The 22,103-nt window shown below is 41.7% G+C and overlaps 2 protein-coding genes across 13 annotated transcripts in view; one reads left to right on the top strand and one right to left on the bottom strand.

Moving 5' to 3' along the window:
* Positions 1-1,311: 1,311 nt before the first annotated feature.
* Positions 1,312-22,103, top strand: part of rap1gapb (RAP1 GTPase activating protein b) — a 33,633-nt gene continuing 12,841 nt past the window's right edge. For 2 of the 12 annotated variants that reach the window (XM_061292080.1, XM_061292079.1), the window contains exons 1-3: positions 1,312-1,430; positions 3,567-3,605; positions 17,387-17,480. In XM_061292080.1, coding sequence (XP_061148064.1) covers positions 1,384-1,430; positions 3,567-3,605; positions 17,387-17,480 — 180 coding nt within the window. In that variant the 5' untranslated portion in view covers positions 1,312-1,383. Of the gene's footprint in view, positions 1,431-3,566; positions 3,606-8,497; positions 8,598-17,386; positions 17,481-19,325; positions 21,603-22,103 lie in introns of those variants that run through there. The other 10 variants (XM_061292087.1, XM_061292085.1, XM_061292088.1 and 7 more) reach the window with 8 other exon arrangements.
* Positions 10,496-15,266, bottom strand: LOC133161879 (dual specificity tyrosine-phosphorylation-regulated kinase 4-like). The gene is made up of 13 exons (XM_061290590.1): positions 15,222-15,266; positions 13,919-14,098; positions 13,584-13,647; positions 13,333-13,505; positions 13,128-13,264; positions 12,635-12,775; positions 12,432-12,570; positions 11,732-11,801; positions 11,192-11,364; positions 11,051-11,111; positions 10,887-10,989; positions 10,718-10,794; positions 10,496-10,578 (listed from the first exon to the last, which is right to left on the bottom strand). Exons 1-13 carry the CDS (start codon positions 15,264-15,266, stop codon positions 10,496-10,498), a joined length of 1,446 nt encoding a protein of 481 aa, XP_061146574.1.

Here is a 22,103-nt window from a genome sequence, read left to right as displayed (position 1 = left end):
GATCCGCAGGGGACAATAACAACTAACAGGTTTAGAGTCAGACCGCTGCAGTGCTCTTAAACTAACAAGGAACCAGGAGACCAAAGACAACAAAGTGAGTCCAGAGCTATTTTTTATGCTGTGAGTTGAAGTACATGTACGATAGATTTTTGGATTTCTCGCAATTACCTTTCATCATGCTCACCAGCAAAGGTTTGGTCCAAGATGCAAGCTTTCAGTTCACTGCGGCGTAGTCACTGTTTTCTTGATGACGGAAGTCCTTATAATCTTAAAATCATTAAGACGTTCTTGGCGTCTACTTTGTGGCTGCTCGATTAACTTTATCAAATCATCATCTCTCCCACTAGACAAGATCTTCCACGGGGATCCAGACCAAGGACAGTTGACGGTCTTTCTGGGTCTGTCAATAGCTGTCACCTTCTCACCACGCTGTTTGCTGATAGTTGTGTAACTCATTCCAGCTGGGATTTAGATTGAAAGGAAAGAAAATGATTTTGAAAAGCAGTGTGCGTTATAAACACCAGTTGGGTTTTATAGATTTGTGAACGTTTTAAATCGTATGGTCTTATTCTTCGGATGAGCGCATGTAGGCGGATCTGAGAGAGGGAGGTCTGCTCTACGGTGGGGGTGATTTGCTGTTGCACAGATGTTTCTCTTAATGCAGGTGTCACTCTGACGTGACTTTCCCTGTGACCTGACAAACCAACGTCCATATTTTACTCTTTTTTTTTTTTTTTTTTTTTTTTGACTATCTACGAGTATTTCTTGACGGCCTGTGTTACAGCTGCTCATGATTGATTAGCTCAGTCTGAAGACTGAAGGCCGATATGTAAACACATCATTAAGTAAACGCTCCATTATCAATAGCTCATTTACTGTGATGCAACACGCTATTAAAGTCATTTTGCATATTTTATTGACAACCGCATACTTTTGCATCTAATGTGGAGGAGAATGACCTCTACTAATATTGTGTTCTTCAACAGCAATGCTGAACGATATTTTGCTATTTCCGCTTCCAGTGGTGTCAGCATGTGAGAACTGCTGTGAGGCCATCCATTCATTTCTTTTATCGACACTTACTGGATGACCTCGAAGGTCGCACACAAATAGAATCACCAGGGAGCGCAATGGCTACGTGTCCCCCACTCCAATGATCCGTAGCTTTCATCGATGAAGAAGTCGGTGAATGTGGTATTCGCATATCATAATAGAGGACACACACACACACACACAGACTCGCATATCACCAATGAGGGTGACAACAAGGGAGGAGGGAACAGAAAGAAAGTGCAGAAAAAAGAGGAGGGCTACGTCGTGTCACTTATAGTGAACAAAAATTCTCAAACCACCTAGGAGAAGTCGCATCAGCATCTCAGCAGGATGTTTCAGAGGAGAAGGAGTTTCACATTTGGAGCATACGGAGGAGGGTGAGATGAAAATAAGCTTAGCTTTAATATTTTTCAGTGAATGAGTCTTATTGGCCTCTGCTCAAGGCTTGTTTTCATTAACTTAAACAAAAGAAAGATTTCAGTTCTCCTGTCTGCCTCAAGTTCATGGAGGCGGTTGAGCCGTAACAATTAATTGGCTTGTTTGCAAGTGAGCAGCACGAGCTCGTCTATTTCCTTAAGAGCGTTCATTACCACCAAGTCACCTATTGTTCCCAAATGACTTTTTAGACCATGTCTCTTTGTTGCAAGACTGCAACAAGACTTCCTTTCCTCCTTAGCATTTGTTAAATAAAGACTTTGGTTTACCAAAGAGATTATTTGTGCCTTCTCCGCCCCTTTGTCATTAAAATAACCATTTACTGGCTCATTGGCAACGAAACAGCGCCAGCTTGTTCATTATGCTTGTTAGTACATTTAATGGATAGCCCAACTTTCACTTCAGGCGCAACAATGTGGATTAAATGTGCCCCTCTAGCGACTAATAATGGGTTCTTCTTTCTTTTATTTACCGATGAGTGGTTAACTACAGTGAAGGACTTGCTGAGGAAATGTGGACTTTTTTTTTTTGTGAGTTTCCAACTTAATGTGATCCCAAGAGCACACGATACAATACTCTTGCTGCATGGCTATCAAACAATGTTGATGCTGTATGCTTATGCCAAGGACTGGCCACATTATTAGGCACACCATAGTAAAGTTTTGTCAACTTTAAGTTTGAATGCCCTGTCACTTTTATCATTTGGGAGGTTTTTACAATGCAAAACAACATGTCACCTCTGTCATGGTCACCTAGTGGCTGTGTGATATTGACACTGTCAACACCTAACACAAGCAGAAGGCCTACCGCCAGCAACAGCGCACAAAAATGTCACGTAAACAACTTTCGAAGTGAACACTCGTGCGTTTCTTACATCATCCTGCGCGGTGCCATCTGATCTGTTGAAAAGGTGCAAAGATATAAAGAGGGTGTTTATTGCACTTACAGTATCATGCACTTAAAGTAGGTTATTTGTAAATGTCAATGAAGAGTGCAACTGCTTCACGATTGGAAAAGTGCCACATGATTGCTCAGTGGATTTAAACGTCCGAGCGAGGAACTGGCACTTCCCAGAGCAGAGAGATGATATTGGATTAAAAGCCCCAAAACAAAATGTGTTTCAGGCAGATTAAATTGATCTCATGAATTGACAACATGTCTGATTTTGTTTATTGTTATTATTATTGTTATTATTATTTATGCTGGAACATTATATTTGTGCAAAAAGGGAATTGTGTATATGCCCTCTGAGATTATTTGTAAAAAGTATTATGATGACAATTTTATGGAAAATGCATTTGGACGGATCAGAGGCGACATAGAGAGAAACATAAGTATTTATTTAGGCAAGACTGATATGCATATTTTAGATCTGATTTGTTGATACATTGTGTGTATTGGTACATAACAGGCGTTGCACAAGGACATTTCATTGGGGTGTATTTTTCTAAGTGCAATGACAGTGAAGGTGATACTAGATTACAGTAAAAAGCTCAGCAGCTTTAGTGCTACCTGACCCCATGCAATGTTTTGTTTCTAATGTCCATTTTATGTAATTGTAAAATTTCTACTGCAATGGCAAAAATGCGTAGAATTTTTGTTTTATTTGAGAGTAGGAGAATACTGGTATGTCATGGACCCGCAGTGGCCTGTTTCCCTATCTAAATATTACCACTGACTTACTTTTGCACGTAGCGTGACCTGAACCTGCACTGTGAGCCGTCATCTTTACCTCAAGTCACTCCCACACTCGCGCTTGGCAGCCGTCCTTTCCCATCCTTGACTCAATCCCAGCATGGATAGTTAGCGGCTGGCTGGCAGGCAGACAGGCAGGGGAGGCACGAGGGCAGATAAGAAAGAAAAAAAAAATGGAGGATCAGTGGAGAGGGTGATGCAGATAGAGCGAGTGCTTCTCTTTGGGGCACTGAGAACAAAATTGCTTATATCATTTTTGGAGAATCATTGAAACTCATTTTTGGAGCTAATCATTGTTTTATTCTGATAGAAATACGAACGTCAAGCTGTTCGCTGTTAAATTGCTTTTGTATTCAAAGAGTATTGTCATCTTTTCATGACAGAGTGGACAAGAACGTCTCCAGGACAAGAACTCTCCTCTGGTAAGTCTTTAGCATTCAGTGCATTGTAGGTCACATAATAGTTTTTGACTTCATTCTCTGGCCGCATTTACAATTTGTGGGTTCAGGCTACCCAGGTCATTTGGAAACATTTCCACGTTGGAGTTGTCCACCCAATTTAGTGTTGATTAATGAAACTGGTGTCAAGGGCTGTTTTTTTTTCTTCCTTCCTAGGTGCCTTAGCTATGCTTTGCCCACATTAGATTGGATAGCCAGAAAAGCGTCACGAATTAGAGTTTTTCCCAATTACTCGCTTCTGATCAGGGCTTGTTTGGATGAATGGCCTCGTAGGATTCACCCAAACTGGGAGCTTCAAAATAAAATGGTGGGTTTCCCGTTTTATTCCGGGCATGGGTCTAGGAGTCCTTTTCATAGATCCTATTACAATAAACCTAATTTGAGATCAGTTTGTGAAACTCTTTGTCAATGAGAAATGGCAACTGCTTGAAAACCTTAGTATGGACTTCCTGTTCATTTTCAAGATGACTTCTTTCAACTTTTTTTCGACCGTCGAAATAAGACTCCAGGGTCTTGCCGAATTTAGCCCTTGCGATGCAAAATGAGTCAGTGGTACGGGACAGAGCCTCCCAGCATGGAGTTGGGATCGTGTGACTAAACATGGCCTCCACAGCAGATGGAGGAGAGTTAATAATACCAGCTGGCCTTGGAACATCTTCAGGCTTTTTTGATATCTCCACCCGTACCAACAATAACAGAGTTGCAATATTGACTCCAGTTAAGGTTGAGTCCAATGAAGGTTTTGGTAGTTATCTATCTTTGTGGGATCAATCAATCAATCAATCAATGGGCCCTGCAATCAACTGTCTTTGTATAATACTTTATTTTTTTTATAAAGGGAAACCGTTTAAGTGTGACCAACAAGCAAAATGAATTCAATCTAGAAGGGGCAAATATTTTGACACCACTTCCGCAGTTTTAAAAACACAGACAACATGTCAAATGACATAAACATTCCGATTCTGGAGGCGGGCTTGGCACATGTTGCCTTGGATTGATCCTATCTTGTCATACCTCGAGTCCCATTGATTTTTAACGTTATCTGCAATGTGGCAGGCTGATCAGATAAAGAAATGTTCACTACTTGGTGAAGCATCATGTGGTTGCTTGCCCAAGGTCATTCCTGTTTGTTGTTTTCCCAGCAACCATGAACAAATGTATGCTTGTTCCCATGAGGGTGGTCCATGTTTGAAGACCTTCCAGACTGGATTTGTATACAAAAGAGTGGAGGTGGTGGACTAGTCACAGCTGATTATGATCAACAAGTTTCTGACTGCTCATAAAAATGAGGATGAGGGGCGCCGGGGGCATTTGCTTGCTCGTCACAATGCAGTGCTCCTGATTATAATCATTGAGTCATTATGTAGCGTCGCTGTCGGCGCTCTTATAAAAAGCCTTAATATCATCCTTGCAGTTTTTTTTAATCGTTTCATTTAGGCAATTTGGAGATTAGTGCAGCAGTTCATTTTTCAGATAATCTGCAATCTTCTCTTTTATTTAAGATGTATCATTTAGCCGGGAGGTTCGCTGTGGGGAACTTTTAAGTACTCAAAGTGATCAGTATCCAAATTTGGGCAGGCGTCAATGAGGTGGGTGTTTTGTGATCAAAGTTTTGGGTGCCGTAATTTTCGGACTATAGGTCGCGTTTTTTTTTTCATAGTTTGGGTGAGGGGGCGACTTATACTCAGGAGCGACTTGTATACATATATATGTTTTTTTTCTTCACTTTTTTGGGCATGTTATGGCTGGTGCGACTTATACTCCGGTGCAACTTATAGTCTGAAAATTACCGTATTTTTAGGGCTTCGACACATCTTTATTTTTGTCCATTTTACCTGTACTTTTACGTGTTACATGACTCAACTGGTTGGGATTTTCCATCATGTTTGGGTTGCGTGCTGAGTGTCTGGCCAATTAAGACGCTTGCTGTTGTCGCATCCTGCCAGCAGGAGGAAGAGGAGGAGGCCGCTGTCGTAGAATGCCGTGACATTTCTTTTGTTATTGTCATTCCGGCTGCGCAATAATGCTCTCCAGCAACTGTTCCACCATTTAGGAGCTTGATGCCAGACAATTCCAATGACTGTATTTCCGCATGCAAATGAATGCAACAATCATTAATACAATTGGAGACAATTACTCCTTAATTAGTTTCTTTTGGCTCATTATAATTGAGTTGGTGAATTTTCTGCTTAAGCGAGTTTTGTTCTTATGGTACATGTCAAAGCAAGAGGTTGAATAAATGAATGGACCTTTTAGCCAATCAGAAGCAAGAAAGCCATATGGGGGAATGCAGTGCAATTGCAGTGGAGGTGTGTCTGAATGTCCCACTTTGCTAAATGAATATAAGCGTAACCCCACAACCTTTAACGTAAGGATTAAAAATACACATTTTCTCTAAAAGCATCATTTGAGTGCCCGTCAGTGTTAAATGAGAAGAAAGAGCAGCGTTAAAGAACCAACGTATTGTGCACTACTGCGGCACGTTACTAATGGCTCTTCTCCATCTTAATATCGACTCCATTGTCCCAAGGAGAAAACAAATAAGACAAAAGGCCGGGACTTAGCCTAGAAAAACAAAATAAAAAGCCTAAAAATGAGTTAATTAAAATGTAGTGCATATAAAAGCCAAATGACAAGTTGTACCTAAATAAATAACCATAATTCCTGGAAAATAAATGCAAATGTATTGAACTTCAGTTAAGTTCAACTGTACAGCTACCACATTGAAGAAAGAGAAAATGCAATTGCTAATGAAGCAGAGAGGAAGGAACACACGATAACTAACAGCTGTGCTCACAATGAATGGTCAAATGTATGCATTAGCATTTCATGAGAGGCAACAACAATATACCGTAATTTTCGGACTATAAGTCGCACCAGAGTATAAGTCGCACCAGCCATAAAATGCCCAAAAAAGTGAAAAAAAAACCCATATATATGTATATAAGTCGCTCCTGAGTATAAGTCGCCCCCCCACCCAAACTATGAAAAAAAAAAACGCGATTTATAGTCCGAAAATTACGGTACATATAAAACAAAATATGATTTCCATTGCCTTGTGGTTATCTTTTTCTATTTTTAATCCGCTGCAATGCTACACAATTGCAACACACAACGACTAATATATTGTTAAACTGATTAAAAAGAATTAAAAGAGCAATATAGCCTGGTGGTTCGTTACGGTTATTGCATTAATATTTGTATTCGTTGTTAGCATTGTGGTTGTAGTTTGAAATGTTTTTCATTGGACAGCAATGTAATAATACACTTGCATCGGCGCTAATAAGATTGTGCAGGCGTACGTACCTAATATTGTGGCCGGGGTGATTAATGTAGTCCTTTGGGGACCTTTGCGGTTGGATACAGATCTTGGTAGCTGGTGACAGAACCGCGAAAGCTCTGTATTTAATTCATCAAATGAAATTAGGTTGACTAAAGACTGAATAGCACATTGGTGCATATCCGGTTGTAAATGCTTTTCCACGCAAGCCCTGTGATTGGCTGGCCACCAATCGAAGCTGTCCTGTCAACCCAAGTCAGCTGGAATAGGCTCCTTCTCACCCTAATAAAAAACAAGTGCTATCAAACGGGATTGAAGGATGGAAATGAGATGGACAGGAATGTTGTGTTGACTCTTTCCCTGCAGGCTTGGACGCGAGTTGTTAACCACAAGGTTAGTGTTGTGCATTCATTCCAACTGAGCTACTGTAACGTTATACCCACTCCAGGGTGAGGGGAGCACCATCAGGCCGCCACTGCAAATCTTCCCTCGCATCCCCTTGTGAGTTACTTTCTACTTAGGCCTGCAGCCCAGCTCATCGATTGGGCTCGGCTGTCTATTGTGTTTATTTCCAGCGGCTCGGCACTCGGAAGAACCACGGTGCAAGGAATACTTGCAGGTTGTAGATAGGCTTATTTGAAAGTGTCGATTTTCTGACGAATGCTAGACAGTGATTAAATTCAGTTCACCCAGTTTTCACTCTGTTTTGACCGGTGTGCTTCAGGACTCTGTCCTGGGGCCTTTTGTCTTCATTATCTGCACTCTCTCCCTCGGCAGTACTGTACGTTCGGGGATTTCAGCAAAAAAAAAAATATGGCTAACATTATCCATCTGAATTGAGATGTTTAAGTTTTAAATTGATAGGTTGCATTTTTTCTTTTCATTATTTTTAGTGCTTGAGCAGCCGGAAAGTCACCAGCAAATGAAATGAATTTCAGAATGAGAATATGCTGATGATGCATTTTTGTAAATGTTTAAATATTCTTCAGTAATATTATCACTTAATCAATATTAATATTTTTTATTATTGTTAAAAGAATGATTATTTAATATAATTAACGTCAAAACTCCGCACAGGAAGGCCGAAGCCCGGATTTGAATCCGCTATTTGTGCAAACCAGCGGTCCAAAATTCTCTTTTAACACATGACAAAGGGATGAAGCATGTGTGGGTGGAGAGAGGCAGGCGAGTAGCATATTGAGCTGCGGTGAATAAGCACCAGCACCTTGTGTTACCTCCCACCCAAAAAAGAAAAAAAAAAAAAACTGAACACTGCCCTCATTTTATTTTTGAAGATGCTGCCACATTGGCATACTGGACTGCTTCCTGCTATCAATGCCAGTCTGATGAATTTTGCTTTTTAACCTGGAGACTTCGTGAAGCAAGGGAAGCTTTTATGCTCTTCCTAAACATCAATTCATGATGATGCATGAATGTAGAGGATGAAGAGAAATTGCAAAAAAAAGTGGGAGGCTCTGAAAGGCGGGCCAGGAGGGAGGGAGGGATGAGGGAGAGTGAGGGAAAAGAAAGGGCGGGTGATGCTCTCAGTATCCTGAGACAGCAGGAGCGGCTCATCGCGCAGCAGCAGGTGTTGAACCACCGAGAAGTCGGACGTGGAAACAAAGCAAGCGATAAGTTGGCGGAGGCTTGATGGAATGATGCAGTGCTGCTTGTAGGTGAGTCAGGCTTAAAATGAGCGTCCAACTTTCTTGTCACGTCTGCATATTAAGCAGCTCTTAGGGTTGCTGGGTCACAGAGTTCATAAAGAAATGAGAGCTAAATTAGGATCAGGGTTCATCCAAGGTCGCTAATCGTCTCCAGTCGTGTTCAAAATGTCTTTGTTTGCAACTTGTTAGGAACCCTGACGAAAAAAACATTCACGATGTGCAACTAGTCATACCTTTGCAAATTAGTTGATGCTCTATAGCAACTAGTCATACCTTTGCAAATTAGTTGATGCTCTATAGATTTCAGTTTGGGTACGTCTTAGGAAGTTGAAGAGCCTTTTCACACTGCACTTAGCAACATGCAGCACTAGAGCTCGATGCAAAAATGTCTGTTCAAGGTGTCTCCAACAGTTGGCAGCAATTATTTTCCATCCTCTTCAGGACTTATCAGAAGCGTAACGTTTGGCAGTACTTGGGCTTCTGTCAGGCTGAGAAAGCCCGTTAGCCACCTCTAATGGACCACGTTAGCCTCTCGTTAATGGACAAGGTTACTCGAGCGTGGTGGACCTTGACGCGATGATGTCGGACTCTTCCCGCACCGCCCGCGGCTTTCTGCCATTCTCCAAGGAAAGCGCTTGCATCCGCAGCGACGCTCCACGCGCATTAGTCATATTCACGCAGCCTTGGGTCAGCCGTGCCCCCACCTCGGCAGAAATGTCGACTTTTTGCACTCCTAGCAAGCCTTGACAATAAACTATATTTTATTTAATCCTGCTAATGTCTTTGAATTCTGCTGAATGAAAAGCTTCAAAAGCAGTCAAACCAGCAGGCACTTTTGTGTGCGCTGTATCCAATTAGCTAACTGCACATCACAGTAGATTGCGCTGATGCGGAACAAGACCACTAGCGGCCATGAACATCTCAGGTCAGAAAAAAGAAAATTTACAAAGTGAAAAAGCAGTGCTGATCAACATCCATGATATGGTCCCTATAGGAGGAAATGTGGAAAGAAATTCAGCTCAGGCAATCTGTTCCAATTTGAAGTAATCCCTTGATTTTGTTGTCAACGTTCATTCACTTTATTTTTGGTTGAGTCGGGTTGAGAAATGGAGCCGACTGTCCGACCTTTTATATGATCCGTCTCGCCTAGTCATCAATCCAAAAGCTTTTTAAGTCTTTGCAGCCAGTGCACTTTTCATTGGCATGCAGGTTGTTCATTGACCTTTTTGCCTCTCAACTTGTAAATTCACGGGTCAAACTGGCTGCATCTCGCCGTCTGACGACCCTTGCGCGGAGCTCGACCTGTTGTCCTAATTACGTTATTTAAAATTCACTCCCTGGCACGCTCAGCGACTCTGCCCCCCCTTTGCTCATTTGCAGCTTCAGCAGCAAACCGTGATTGCACACAAAAGCTGGAATTCTTATCACCACTTAATGACCCAAGGCAGTGTGGAGGAAGCTGCTGGCAGCACACCATTAATTAAACTTTGAAAAGCTTTTTTTGTCCATCTTGGTTAACGTTCTGCTGACGTGCTTCAAAGGGTGTACTGTATATAGCAATAAGCATCATATTGCTGTGAGTTTTTGTGGAAATGTGATTTGAATTGCTTCCACTGATGAAATATCGGCATTTTGTCTTTCATCGTGGTTCGAAATGAATGGCCTTGCAGCTGAGTGGGTGAGACAGAACTGCCCACTCAAAAAAGGAGGGTGACCCAAGACTGAGCCACCTAGGAACTATGCAAAATATTTTTTGAAGTGCTCTCCTGAGATATTTCCCCAAAAGCTGCCTAGCAACATGGGACTCCAAACACATTGGGTCAAGCCTTTAGGTTTTTTTTTTTTGTTAGCTCTCAGAAAGATCTTTTCACGTGGACAGCCAGACTGATATCTTCAATCTCACCAACTTATTTGAATTGTGTCGCCGGCTGCAACATTGGCGGCGGAATCTTCTCTCTCTTCAGTAAACTGCTTATGGTCGGCCTGTTATCTGCGCAAAGTGAAATACAAAAATGACACGTTTTCAAGGCTGCTGACAACTGTTGATGCAACCAGGCTGAGATGGTCAGCACCTTTGCTGTTTTGCCTGCCACAAAGTGTTGCATTCAATTGTTATCTCTTCAACTCACATGTGTGTTTGGTTGCCTGTTTGATCCACGGATGTCGCAAAGCCTTCTCCGGGGTAAGCCGCTTTGTTGCATCGTATCTGCTCAGCGACGCACAAGCACTTAATAGACCCTCAAAGCATTCTGTGCACTACTTTTTGTTGATATTTTGGTAAGAGTGGGGTGAACCTACTCGAGACAGCACCGAATAAAGTCCAGGAACTTGGGATTTTTAGACTTCAGTTTGGTGGCCAGGGGAGTCTTTGGTTGCTTTTTGTCTTCGGAGTCTGAGCTCTCTGGAAATTAGGAGAATGTGGTCAGGATGAGATTCCAGCAAATAAGTCTCATCAAGCTCACCGATATGGTAGTTTTTCCTGGTCGCAGCAGCCAGTAAGTCTAACGGCGGGTGGCCCAGCACCTAAGGAGCAGTCGCGTTGAAGATCCGAACAATGGCGGCAGTCCAAAATGTCAAGATTGAATTGTTCGGAGAATGTTTACCTTTGTTATACAGTTGAAAATGTCGCCTTTGTCTTTGCCTTTGAAGAGAAATAAGCCCCAGTCGAGCTCAGCCAACGTGCAGCCTAGGCTCCACATGTCCGAGGCTGTGGTGCAACACCTGCCAAGGAGACGCTCCGGAGCCATGTACGCCAGTGTCTGATTGGTGGGCCGGCCTGCGAGAGGGAGGGAGGGAGAAAAAGACACAATAGATGCTGAAGAGCTGCAAATTGCTTGAAGGCCGTGTTGCAAAAAGCAGGGGAGCTTATCCAGTGTTTGCGCACATAGCCATTTTCGTTCACGGTTGCAAAAGTTTGCAGTGGTTTGTTTGCCAGACATTTGCCAACAGTTGGAATTTTGTTCCAAATTTGACGACCATGAAAATTGGTGTCATTCAAAATTGATGGCGAAAAGGAAAAAACTGTTTCTTTGAATGAAACCTGGTGAAAATCCTTCGGGCTGCGCGCAAACACTTGCAAGCCTAGGGCGATCAATAGAACATCTTTACTCGGCTCATGTCTCACCATATGGTAGTCGTCTCACCTCGGATAAAGATGCTCCCCCCAAAGTCACTAACGGCAGCGTTGTTTTCCTTGTCCAACAGAATGTTTTCCTTAGGTCATCAAAGAACATGATTTCATTCAAGTTAGCACCTAGTATGCTAATAGTAAGTTTAATAAATGATTGAAAAATATAAAGTAATAGTTTGGCTAACAGGTTCAAAGTCTGTCCATTGTGAATGGAGTTCATCAAGGCACTGTCCTTGGACCTATAGTATTTCAATTTTGTTCAATTTTGGCCAGGTGTCTCACTATTTGTTCAATAAGGAGCCAGTTTTTCCAAATGTTACGAGACACAAATCTACGCTAAATACTTTTGATCCATATTGAAGTGCTTCTTCTATTGGAAACATTTTTCACTTGTGAACATTTACATGATTATGCTAAGTTAAGATGGCGTGCCCGTCACAAGAAACAAAACGATAGACCTATATTTAAGATGTGGAACTTTTCGTCTCGCCATTATAAATACTTCAACATTTGGTTCAATTGCTTTTAGCGCTTCCATTAACAAAGTGGCTTTTCACTTCTGGCTTCATCTCTGCGTTGGACCACAGCCATGTTATTTACGCTTTGGAGAGACAGTCGCTCTCATAAAACTGTAGATGCAGTATTTCCTTGTCTGCTCTGTCCATAAACTTGCCTGCAGATATTTTTCTTTGGATCAATGATGATTTTCTTACCGGTTTTAAGTCTCCGTGGATGAGTTGCACGTCTTTGAGCACCTTCAGACACTTTAGCACATCGATAGCATATTTCCTGATGTCGGTCTCGCACAGTCGTCGCAATTTACTTTCCACGAGAGCTTTATGGAGGTCCTTTCTAAAAAGTCAATCCAACGACTAATCAACAGGTTTTGTCATAAACGTCCAAGTCTTGAACTTACTCGAATAGTTCAAAGGTGATGCAGAGGTGATTGCGGAAGTAAAAGTGCTCCTTCATGTGGACCATGTTGGCTTTGTTGGTTCTGTCTAGTCGCTGCAGGGTCTTTAGATTCTCCAACTCTGTCTGGGCAATCTTTTGACCTCTTGAAAGAGAAATGATGTCATACAATGTTAACAATAGGCTGAAATGAGGCTTTATTGGCCATTAACAGATTAATAACCCAGTTGGGGTTTTATCTGTGGAACAGCTAATTACTGCAAAATGCTAACCTCATCAGACAGATTTCCGTGCTTTCGCAATTGGCTTTAAGGGAGTATTGTTGAAGTGACACATTTCAACTGAGAAAATATCTTTTGTCAGGCGCTTAGCAGCTACGTTCATGTGTGAAATGGAAACGGAAAGACAGTTTAGCACAAATCACTACACAATGGGGGGGGGGAAAAAAACTCGTCATTTGCTTTTTATTAAGATACATGAGATGGAGAGATTCTTACTCGGCAGTGTTTCGGAAGACCTTGATGGCGATAAGTGTCATGGTCTTGTGGTCTCTACATTTGAGCACCTTTCCAGCCAGTCCCGATCCCAACACCCCGAGGACCTCAAAGCGGTAGGCCAGGTGGTCTCCAGGTCTCTGGGAAGAAATGATTTATTCTATTATTCCAGGACGTTTGGGGGTGTCATCGATTGGTGAACGCTCACCACTTTGTAGAAGCCTTTGGAGTCGTCGAAGGACTCGCCTTCCGTCACCGACGTGGATTCTTTGGAGTGTCGCATTTTCTTGGCCTTTTCTCCCACGTACCAAACGTGACGGTAGTCCTTGATTTCGTTCTGCTCGTACGGGGTAAGGCATCGCTTGGTGTCTCGGAGAACCGCTGCGCACAGAGCATGGTGGTTCCCGTATTTATTGTAAAATGGTCCGAAAATATAGAAGGAGAATTAGTGGCGCTCACACTCGGGGGTTCTGCACTGTGATTGGGAAGTGATGATTCTGTTTCGGGAAGAGCTTTTGTTTAGCTGGGGAGACATGCATTGAAACCGGATGTATGAAGGATGCCCTTCATACAGCAATTGATCAATGAATCATTCCATCTGTCTGAGGTTCTATTACATCATCACCTTGTTTTGAACCAGCGTGTACTGTATTTTCCGCACCATAAGGCACACTTAAAAGCCTTTCATTTTCTCAAAAACCAAAAGTGCACCTTTAAAAAAACAAACAAAAAAAACATATATATATCCATTGCATTTTTGAAGCCACAAGCTCCAACCTTTGTCACATACTCACTTGGACACAGACTTGTTGAACGGGCGTGGAGAGTGTTTTCTGCTGAATCATGGGAATTGGGGGAAACCCAAGTCCGGCTTTGTACAGGGGGTTGGACGGCAAGGAGCTCTGACGATGGGCTGTAACTTGTATGTTTTTGATTGACGTCAGCGGCTCCTTGCGGACTTTGGCGGGAAGAATCTAGAAAGTGAAAAGGAGAAGGGTCATTGCATATGACTTGACATTTATTGATACCATATTGCTTATTGAGACCAACGTTAGTATTTATATTGATCACGACAAGCAACGAGTGTTTGCTTTCTTGTATGTTTTGTTGGGGTTTTATCAAATATAGGCAAGTTTGAAATCAGTTGTTTGTGGAGTTCCTTTTGGTATTTTTGCACTTGATTGTCTATCTTTCCTTAATCTTTTTCAAAGGTAGTAAACAAGTTACTTTTGTTTTTGTATTTTGTTTCCTCAACACATACGTTTTGTATTACAGCCTTAAAAACAACCCAATTTAGATTATTTCATCAACAAAGGAAGTTCAATTTGGGTCGGTCCAATTCTTAATCCAACAAATAATACTCATCAATAAGTTTTAAAACATTGTCAACAAATATGTTGAAAAAAAATCTATTGAGTCTTTGTACAGCAAATAAAATCTGTTTCAAAATTGAAGCGGGATGAGAAGTTTATATTGTTCTGATCAAATAGAAAAAAATACATTTGTATTTCACTTGTGCTCAAAACCTAAGCTTTTACTCATATTGAAAGGTTGAATTAAAAATTGTATGAAGGATTCAAAGTTAAAATGTTTAAATGTGCGTCAATGAAAGATGCAAAGGAGATTATTATTCAAATTATTTTCATTCAGATGTATTTTCCCTCAAAATCTATTTATTATACCAAAATGTATGTTCTATTCATCTGAACTTTACAGAAATCACTCCAGGATTTTAAAAGTAGTATAAAGTAATGTAGGAAAAAATACATAAAGAATCCAAATGTCAAACCGAAATGTCATGAAAATCATGTCTGAAATAGCAATTTATTGATTCATCCACCATAGTTAAAAATAAATAAAAAATAAATAAATTAATTAAAAATAAAATCTGTTTTGGTGCATTAGGGATCAAGGCCTGCCGCTTTAAATATGCTTCATATCGGATCAATTCATTTGTGATGTACTTTTACTAGACTGGAATGAATGCCCTTACAGCACCAGTGTTATTTTTGCTAAAGTTGCTTTTTTGTAATGGTTGTTCTTGTTGTTGCTGCAATGCATGAACTCCCTTGCCCAGCGCTTTTAATCCAAACGAACCTTGTTGAGTTGCTCGTTGTCAATTTTAGGTTGAGCAGCATGCATCTTCCCGGGTGCCGCTTTCGAAAGTGGCGATCATCTCTTCTTCCTCCACCAAAGTCGTCGTGCTCTTTCACACACTCCCAGTGGTGCGCGCTCACGTTGCGTGCGCCTTTCATGCTAATAAAGCGGCGTCGGCGCGTCATCGCCGCATGAAAGATGGATTGGGAGGCGCGCGCCTGCACGTTTGCGGCGTCACGCGCGTCACGGCCCAGCTTGAGTGACGCGCGAGGAACTTCCTCCTGCTGATGATGGGGGGCAATACCTACAAGGGTGGAGAGCGCGCTCAATTGTGCGGCAAACAATACCGTTGCCATGGTAACGCAATGCAATTGAATCAATATATAATCATCTAGAAATACAATTAAAATGTGCGGGAATAGCTTTTGTTTAAAATCTCACAGCTCGCCATGAAAATCGAATCCAAAATTAATCTTAATATCTCGTGCGATGACGTTTCACAAACATACTGACACAATACCGCCACTTAGTTGCGATTTTTTTTTCTTTTTTCAAAAACTGTGTTTCGAGGCCCTGTCCATCACTGCCTGCTGTGAGTTTAATTAATTTGCCACCTTTCTATTTCATCACAAGAAGAGGAAGACTCTCTATTAGCACAAAAACGCCTTTTCACTGCATCCATTTGGAATGTAATGACTGCCATCATATTCATCCATGTAATTCGATTATTCGTTCACTTCAGGAGTGCAATATGCATATGTGGCAGAATTGTGACCAGATTTATTGGGGGGCTGGCTCGGGGTAATTAGTGGCAATTATGGCTGTGATTTAGCTGTTATAGATGGCACAAGTGTCCGTATTGACAGCTTCATAGTGTTGCATCTTGATTCGTTAGTCAAGACGGAGGACTTGAACATGCACAAACGTGGTCCACAAAGATGGTTCTGATGTGAGTGCGAAGCCTCTAGCCCCTCCCACAGACGCACAGTCTTTCTTGGTGTGACATGATCACATTTACAGTTGACGACAAGACACCGCGCTCGCAAAAATCAAACGCTTGCGCTGTTAATCCCTTTGACGCTGACTGATTGCGATATTGAGTTCCCACCGCATTCCCTTTTGTCTTCATTTAGCATCCTCACGTCAGGTGGCAGGATGGAGGAATTGCCTGTGTTATGATGAGGCTGATCCTCTTATCTGCCTTGTACAACGACGCACTGACACAACACAAACACACACACACGAGCAGAGGAAACGGAAAATGGTGCAACACGGAATGGCGGATTGGGGCTTGCTGTCTGCAAGACTTAATTGTGTGCAAGAAAAGTACATACACACCCATAGCTGTTGTTTGCATGGGACAAAACAGAAGTGGTGAAATGTGACCATTTTGTGTGGTACCATTGTTCCCTCTCATCACTCGGGTATTCCGCCCTTTGCTGCTGAACAGGATGCGTGCACAGATGGGTTGCTGCCACTCTGACTGACGTGTGAGACAAAGTGTGAATGAGAATTGTGCAAGGCCCCTGCTAATTCAATTTTATGTCACACGTGCACAAAGAAATGGAAAGTTTCAACATGGTTCCATGAGGCATATAAAAGATTTTCTGTTTCAGTTTGACCCCTGCCCGTCTTTTCCATATAAATAAACAAAAACAATCAAAATCTCAATTGGATCCTGCAGGTTTTTTTTTTTTCTACTTTGTTCTACTTGTTACTTCTGCAAGATTTTTTTTTTTAACTGTTTGTATTTTCTCTATGCATAAAATATTAAGAGGTGGTTATGCTACAGTGGTTATAAAAACTAGTCCTGGAATTATTGCAGTTTGCTGGAAGATTAAAGATAAAAACATAATGATATAGGAGAACTGAGGACAAGAGAAGTTAATTCAATTTCTGGGAAAAAAATTGAATTTAGGTTGTAAATGTAGGTCAGTGCTTCCTATATTCCAATACAGTCATCTATACTGGAGCAGTCTGCTATGTGAACCGCTACACGACCAACTGCTCGGGTAGAATTCGTTTATTCCGGCTCAGGTGACAATACCTCTCAGCAGCCACAGGCCATTTCACAGCAAATGAGTTTGTAGTATCTTAAATACAACCTATCATCACTCGGATAGGCCTAATCTCTCTCTCTCTCTCTCTCTCTGTGATGCTCACAGGAAGCACGATGGAAGGATCCCTCGCATCCCTGATGAAGTAGAGCGCGCTCTCCAATATTCCGCTCCACTGCTGCCTCTTCCCGCTATCTCGCAGGTAAGAGGTGAGGAGGACATCCTGGGAATTCATCACTCACAGCCAGGAAATGGAGCCTGTCACAAATACCAATTAGAAGTATTTTTTTTCATTTGTTGTTCATACAATATTACAGCAATGATGCCTTTGGGGTATTTTATAGTTAATACAGAGATGCCAAACATGCTACGGGGAGTTACGATCGTTTAGAAAAGGATACAAACCACCCCGGGAAAGCAAAGCCATTGGAACAAAAGTGGCTCACTGCTACTTGTGTATTACAAGACGTCGAGCCTATGTGTGTCAAATAATTCCTGCTAGTGTGCTTCATTCTTTATTTTTCACAAAGTTAGTTAACTTTGTTTGCATGGATTTAGTTGACATAAAAAGAAGAAAAGTGTCTGGGCACACAAAGCAGCCACCATTCCTGATCCGAAACAAGACTATTTTATTTAATAAATGCAGATGGATGAAGCCAGATGGTTACAATAAAGCATTTTCATAACAGGGACATGATGAATAAATATGAATAAATGACTACAAGGACGCACCTGTCAGTTGTTGGCACACTGGAATTGCTCTTTTGGGAAAAAAGATTCTTCTGATCAGAATCAGAGTTGGCCCGATAATGTCTCAAAACGATGATCTGAGCGATGATTTTTCCCCCTAGAAGGATTAGAAATTGAAATGTTCAACATGTTTAATATTTAAGTGCACATTTCTTATGTGTATGGCCAGCATTGAGGTCGGAGCATTCATCGATTTTCAGATGATTGCGCTTTATCACTGGTTGCATTGCGTTTGTATCTTAGAAGTCATTTGCCAATCAAAATGGAGGCTTGTACGTTTGTAACCATCGTTCAATTACTGGATAGGATTGCAGTTAGCCAAGCTTCTTCTATTTCTTCCTCTTTGAATTTCCCAAAAGTCTTATGGCACTGTGCAATTAAGTACCGTAATTTTGGGACTATAAGTCGCGTTTTTTTTCATAGTTTGGGTGGGGGGGCGACTTATACTCAGGAGCGACTTATATACATATATGTTTTTCTTTTCACTTTTTTGGGCATTTTATGGCTGGTGCGACTTATACTCCGGTGCGACTTATAGTCCGAAGATTACGGTATAATATCTTGACTACACATTCAGATCAGAAAGAACACACTTATCAGTAAAGATGGTATTTATAAATAAATAGAAGTCCTTAAAGTTCCTCTGTCTGGACAAATTGCTATGCAAGTATCACTTTGTCTCAGTGCTTCCAAAGGAATAAGCTATTTTCTTGCCTAAAGACTTAGTTTTCAGCCTAAATCTGGACTTTTCCGGTGAGTCCTTCCCACTCTAACCCGCAGCTGTTACATCCGGGTGAAAGGTGTCACGAGCGCCCCAGCCATCCACCATTGGCGCTCGTAAGTGTGTGCGGTAGACGTTCGTTGGGTCTGACAGGGTGTGCGCACTCTGTCGAAGGCTTGTGAGATAAATATAGATGTTCCGCTCTCTAAGTCAAAGGACGAGGCGTATTTTTTTTCCCCCCCGTCTCACGACATTAACACTACATTAAAGGAATAAAACTGAATATACAGGCTGTTTGGAAAGTCACTGGTTTCTTTTAGCAGTTTCGAGCATTTTCATCAGAAGCAGTTTCATAAGATGCAGTGGTAGCATGACTTATTCGGAAGGGGGGGATGGCAAAAATCAAAAGAGGAAATTATATTCCAGCAACTGATATAAAAAAAAAAGAAATATTCTTAAAATTAAAATTCACAAGCCCTGAAGAGTGAACAACACATTTTCCATTAAGGGTAGTCTTCATCGCACTTCTTTTTTTTTTTTTTTTTTTTTTTATCGCATGCAATTCAAACTGAGCAAGTGGAATAATGTGCAGGCCCACACGTCGACCGCACTGAGCTCTAACTATGGTGGACTCAATTTATTTAGCAGAGCTAGGTAGCCTCGTGGAGCTATTCAGACCTCTCCTGCCATTGATTGACTGTCTTTGAAGTCTGCTTTCCATTTGAGGGTGAGAATAAATCCGACAGCATCAATGAGGTGCCGGGGAAGAAAATGTTTTGCAAAGTACATCAGAGGCTAATCATTTGCATGGAAGGAAAATGAAAGAAAAAAAAGGTGCTCTGTTGTGCAGACTTAATGAACTCGTAGCGCTGTGCAGCCGTGGTTCATGGATATTCATGCTCTCCTTTTTTTTTTTTGGGCGGGAACTGAGGCGGAGGCTCGCTAGTGGAGCGGTGGCGGCGTTAATAAGGCTTGTGTGGCGGGCACAGATGAAGCCATGTGATGAAGAGCCATCTTTTTAAACAGAAGCGAGCGACACTTCTACCACCCCGAGGCCTCCACGTTGTTTTAGCACTAGTTAGTGAAACTTCGAAACTTTTCTAAAAGTTATTTTTCTTGGAAGGATGAGGAGAATTTCTGGTGCACCTTTGTTCTTAAGAGACATATTGCGTATTTTTTATTTAATCCGTTTCCAAGTGTAAGTCTACTTCCATGAAAAACTTTTTTGTTTGACAGACCGTTGCACCTGTGGAAGTTTTATTATAGGAACTCCTCATTTCTGTTTGTGACTGACACTTTGAAGTCAATACCTGGTAGGCGCAGGACAACACTGTTGCTATTTGGCCAAGATACACAGTGCTTAATCAGCACTCTTCCAGACACTTTTTCAATCTCAACCCTTTATTTTTATTTTTTTTAAGTTTAAAGACGCACCCTTGCGGTTTTAAGGCAATTTTGCAGAGTCTTCGTTTTACTGGTGATGACACGGCACTTCTTTGCGCTGTAAATTTTCACTAGAAAGTCTCAGGGGTGTTTATTTACTCACAAAATACAGTCGACAGAAGTAATTAGGATTCAGTGGACTGTATTATTTGCAGGGGATAGTAGGAACCGAGCCTGATCGCAGAGACTTTACGTGAATAATTAAAGCTACCCTAAACATGATTATAATTGCCTACATGAATAGTTTCAACCGTCAAACTATGAACGCGAAGAATTTAAATAGAATCTGCAAGTTCTGAAATTAGCGGTATGTACTAAATGCAGCGCAGTAATCAGCTTAGAGCTTAGCATGGCAGAGACTGAGCGGAGGCTGAGCTTGCGTTACTGAATTGCACAAGAGTTCGAGGGAGTTTGCCGTTCGGAGCGGAGTTAGAAAGCGTGTTAGGGAAATTTCACCTTTGTGGATGTTTGGTTGAGGAGGCTTCTACTGAAATTAAATATTCTTCACTCATCGTGAAAGTGAAACTGAGTCTGGGATCATGTGGCATTTTGAGATAGACGGAGCATATCTGGCCCCATTTGCTAAGTAAAACAGCAGCACCAAAGCACGGACCAGATCAAGAGGTGTGTGAATAGTATGTGCATCATCAGAAGCTCGAAAGTGGCTCTGGACCTTCATGCCGATCATGCTTTTGGAAGACAGTTATGATGTAACAGTGGTGCAGAACAGCATGCTCATTGACACATTCACAAACAGGAAGTGGATTGGTGGTTTTTGGCAGAGACCCAACTATTTTAAAAAGACATTTTACATAACATTCATCTTTTTTAAGAGAATGAATGGTATTACTTTTGAATGGAATTAAAAATAGGGGGGTGGGGGGGCTTAGGCCTAATTAAACTTAACACGGAGCCCCTGCAAACACCTTTTCTTTTCAAATCAGCATGCAAACATTGCAACCTAAGGCTGAATGAAACCCGATGTTGTGGTAATTAAGTTTGAGAGACGACCATTTTAAGAGGCCTCCTTTGTGTGCTCTTCGGAGAGGAAGATGAATGTTCCCCATAGTGATTCAACAAAAACGAGAAGCGCTCAGAATCGTGTGTGTGTGTGTGTTTATAAAGGATCTGAGACATTTTGTCCCTGCCTTCCTTCAACTTCCTGCAGTGCAAATAGTTGTGGTGCAAAAAAAGAGGAAGTGCAATCCCAGCCTCACATTTCAATGTCAACGTCTTGCTCTTCACACGCCAAGGCGCTACCACGACTCAAATTTCCCTCGACTTTTGTTTCGGGTGTTTTTTTTGTTTGCTCGCCTTTGTCGTGCCACCATGATGTCAAACACCTTCTCGTACGTGCTGCTCCATAGCGCCCCCCGCAGACCTCTGCTCAACAGGCGATGTCTGAGCGATGTAAGTATTGGCATTGCCGAATCTTGTTTGGCCTGATATTCTCGGCGGAGAGAGCATGTGCTTGTAGTTCGCTGGTCAGAGTAGTGTGAGTGACGAGGCATTGAGGTCAACCTGGGCATCGAATTTGGGTCACGCAAAATGCCAAAGTTTAAAATAACGATAAAGTCAAAACTATGATTTTTCAAATCTGTCCATGTAACGTGGTGTTTGCCAATCATTAGTTGCTGCTCCAGTAAATGTGTGATCGCAAGTACTGCAAGGACTATTTTTTGTTTTGTTTTTATCTCATGAAAAATGAGTCTAAAAACACGAGTGGTAGATATACACACATGTACTTGTGTGTGTGCGCGGGGGATTGGCAAGCCCCCGCAATGGCCCTTAGTAAATTTAAGATGTCATGTGGAAACATCAGCTTGGCATTTCAGTCCACTTGTGTTACATGGGGAACAAAATAGGCTTGAGTACACAACAAGCAATGGGCCAAATGTCCCCCCATGTCCA

Source organism: Syngnathus typhle, linkage group LG11 (genome assembly GCF_033458585.1).
Source record: "Syngnathus typhle isolate RoL2023-S1 ecotype Sweden linkage group LG11, RoL_Styp_1.0, whole genome shotgun sequence".
Taxonomy (NCBI): Eukaryota; Metazoa; Chordata; class Actinopteri; order Syngnathiformes; family Syngnathidae; genus Syngnathus; species Syngnathus typhle.
This window is presented reverse-complemented; position numbering and strand designations above follow the sequence as displayed.

Coding starts and splice junctions, on each gene's coding strand:
- LOC133161879 (XM_061290590.1), bottom strand. CDS start 15,266: ATGCATGCTGCTCAACCTAAAATTGACAACGAGCAACTCAACAAG. Junction 14,099..15,221: donor ACAACGAGCAACTCAACAAG/GTTCGTTTGGAT, acceptor TTCACTTTCTAG/ATTCTTCCCGCCAAAGTCCG. Junction 13,648..13,918: donor TTCAACAAGTCTGTGTCCAA/GTGAGTATGTGA, acceptor ATGTCTCCCCAG/CTAAACAAAAGCTCTTCCCG.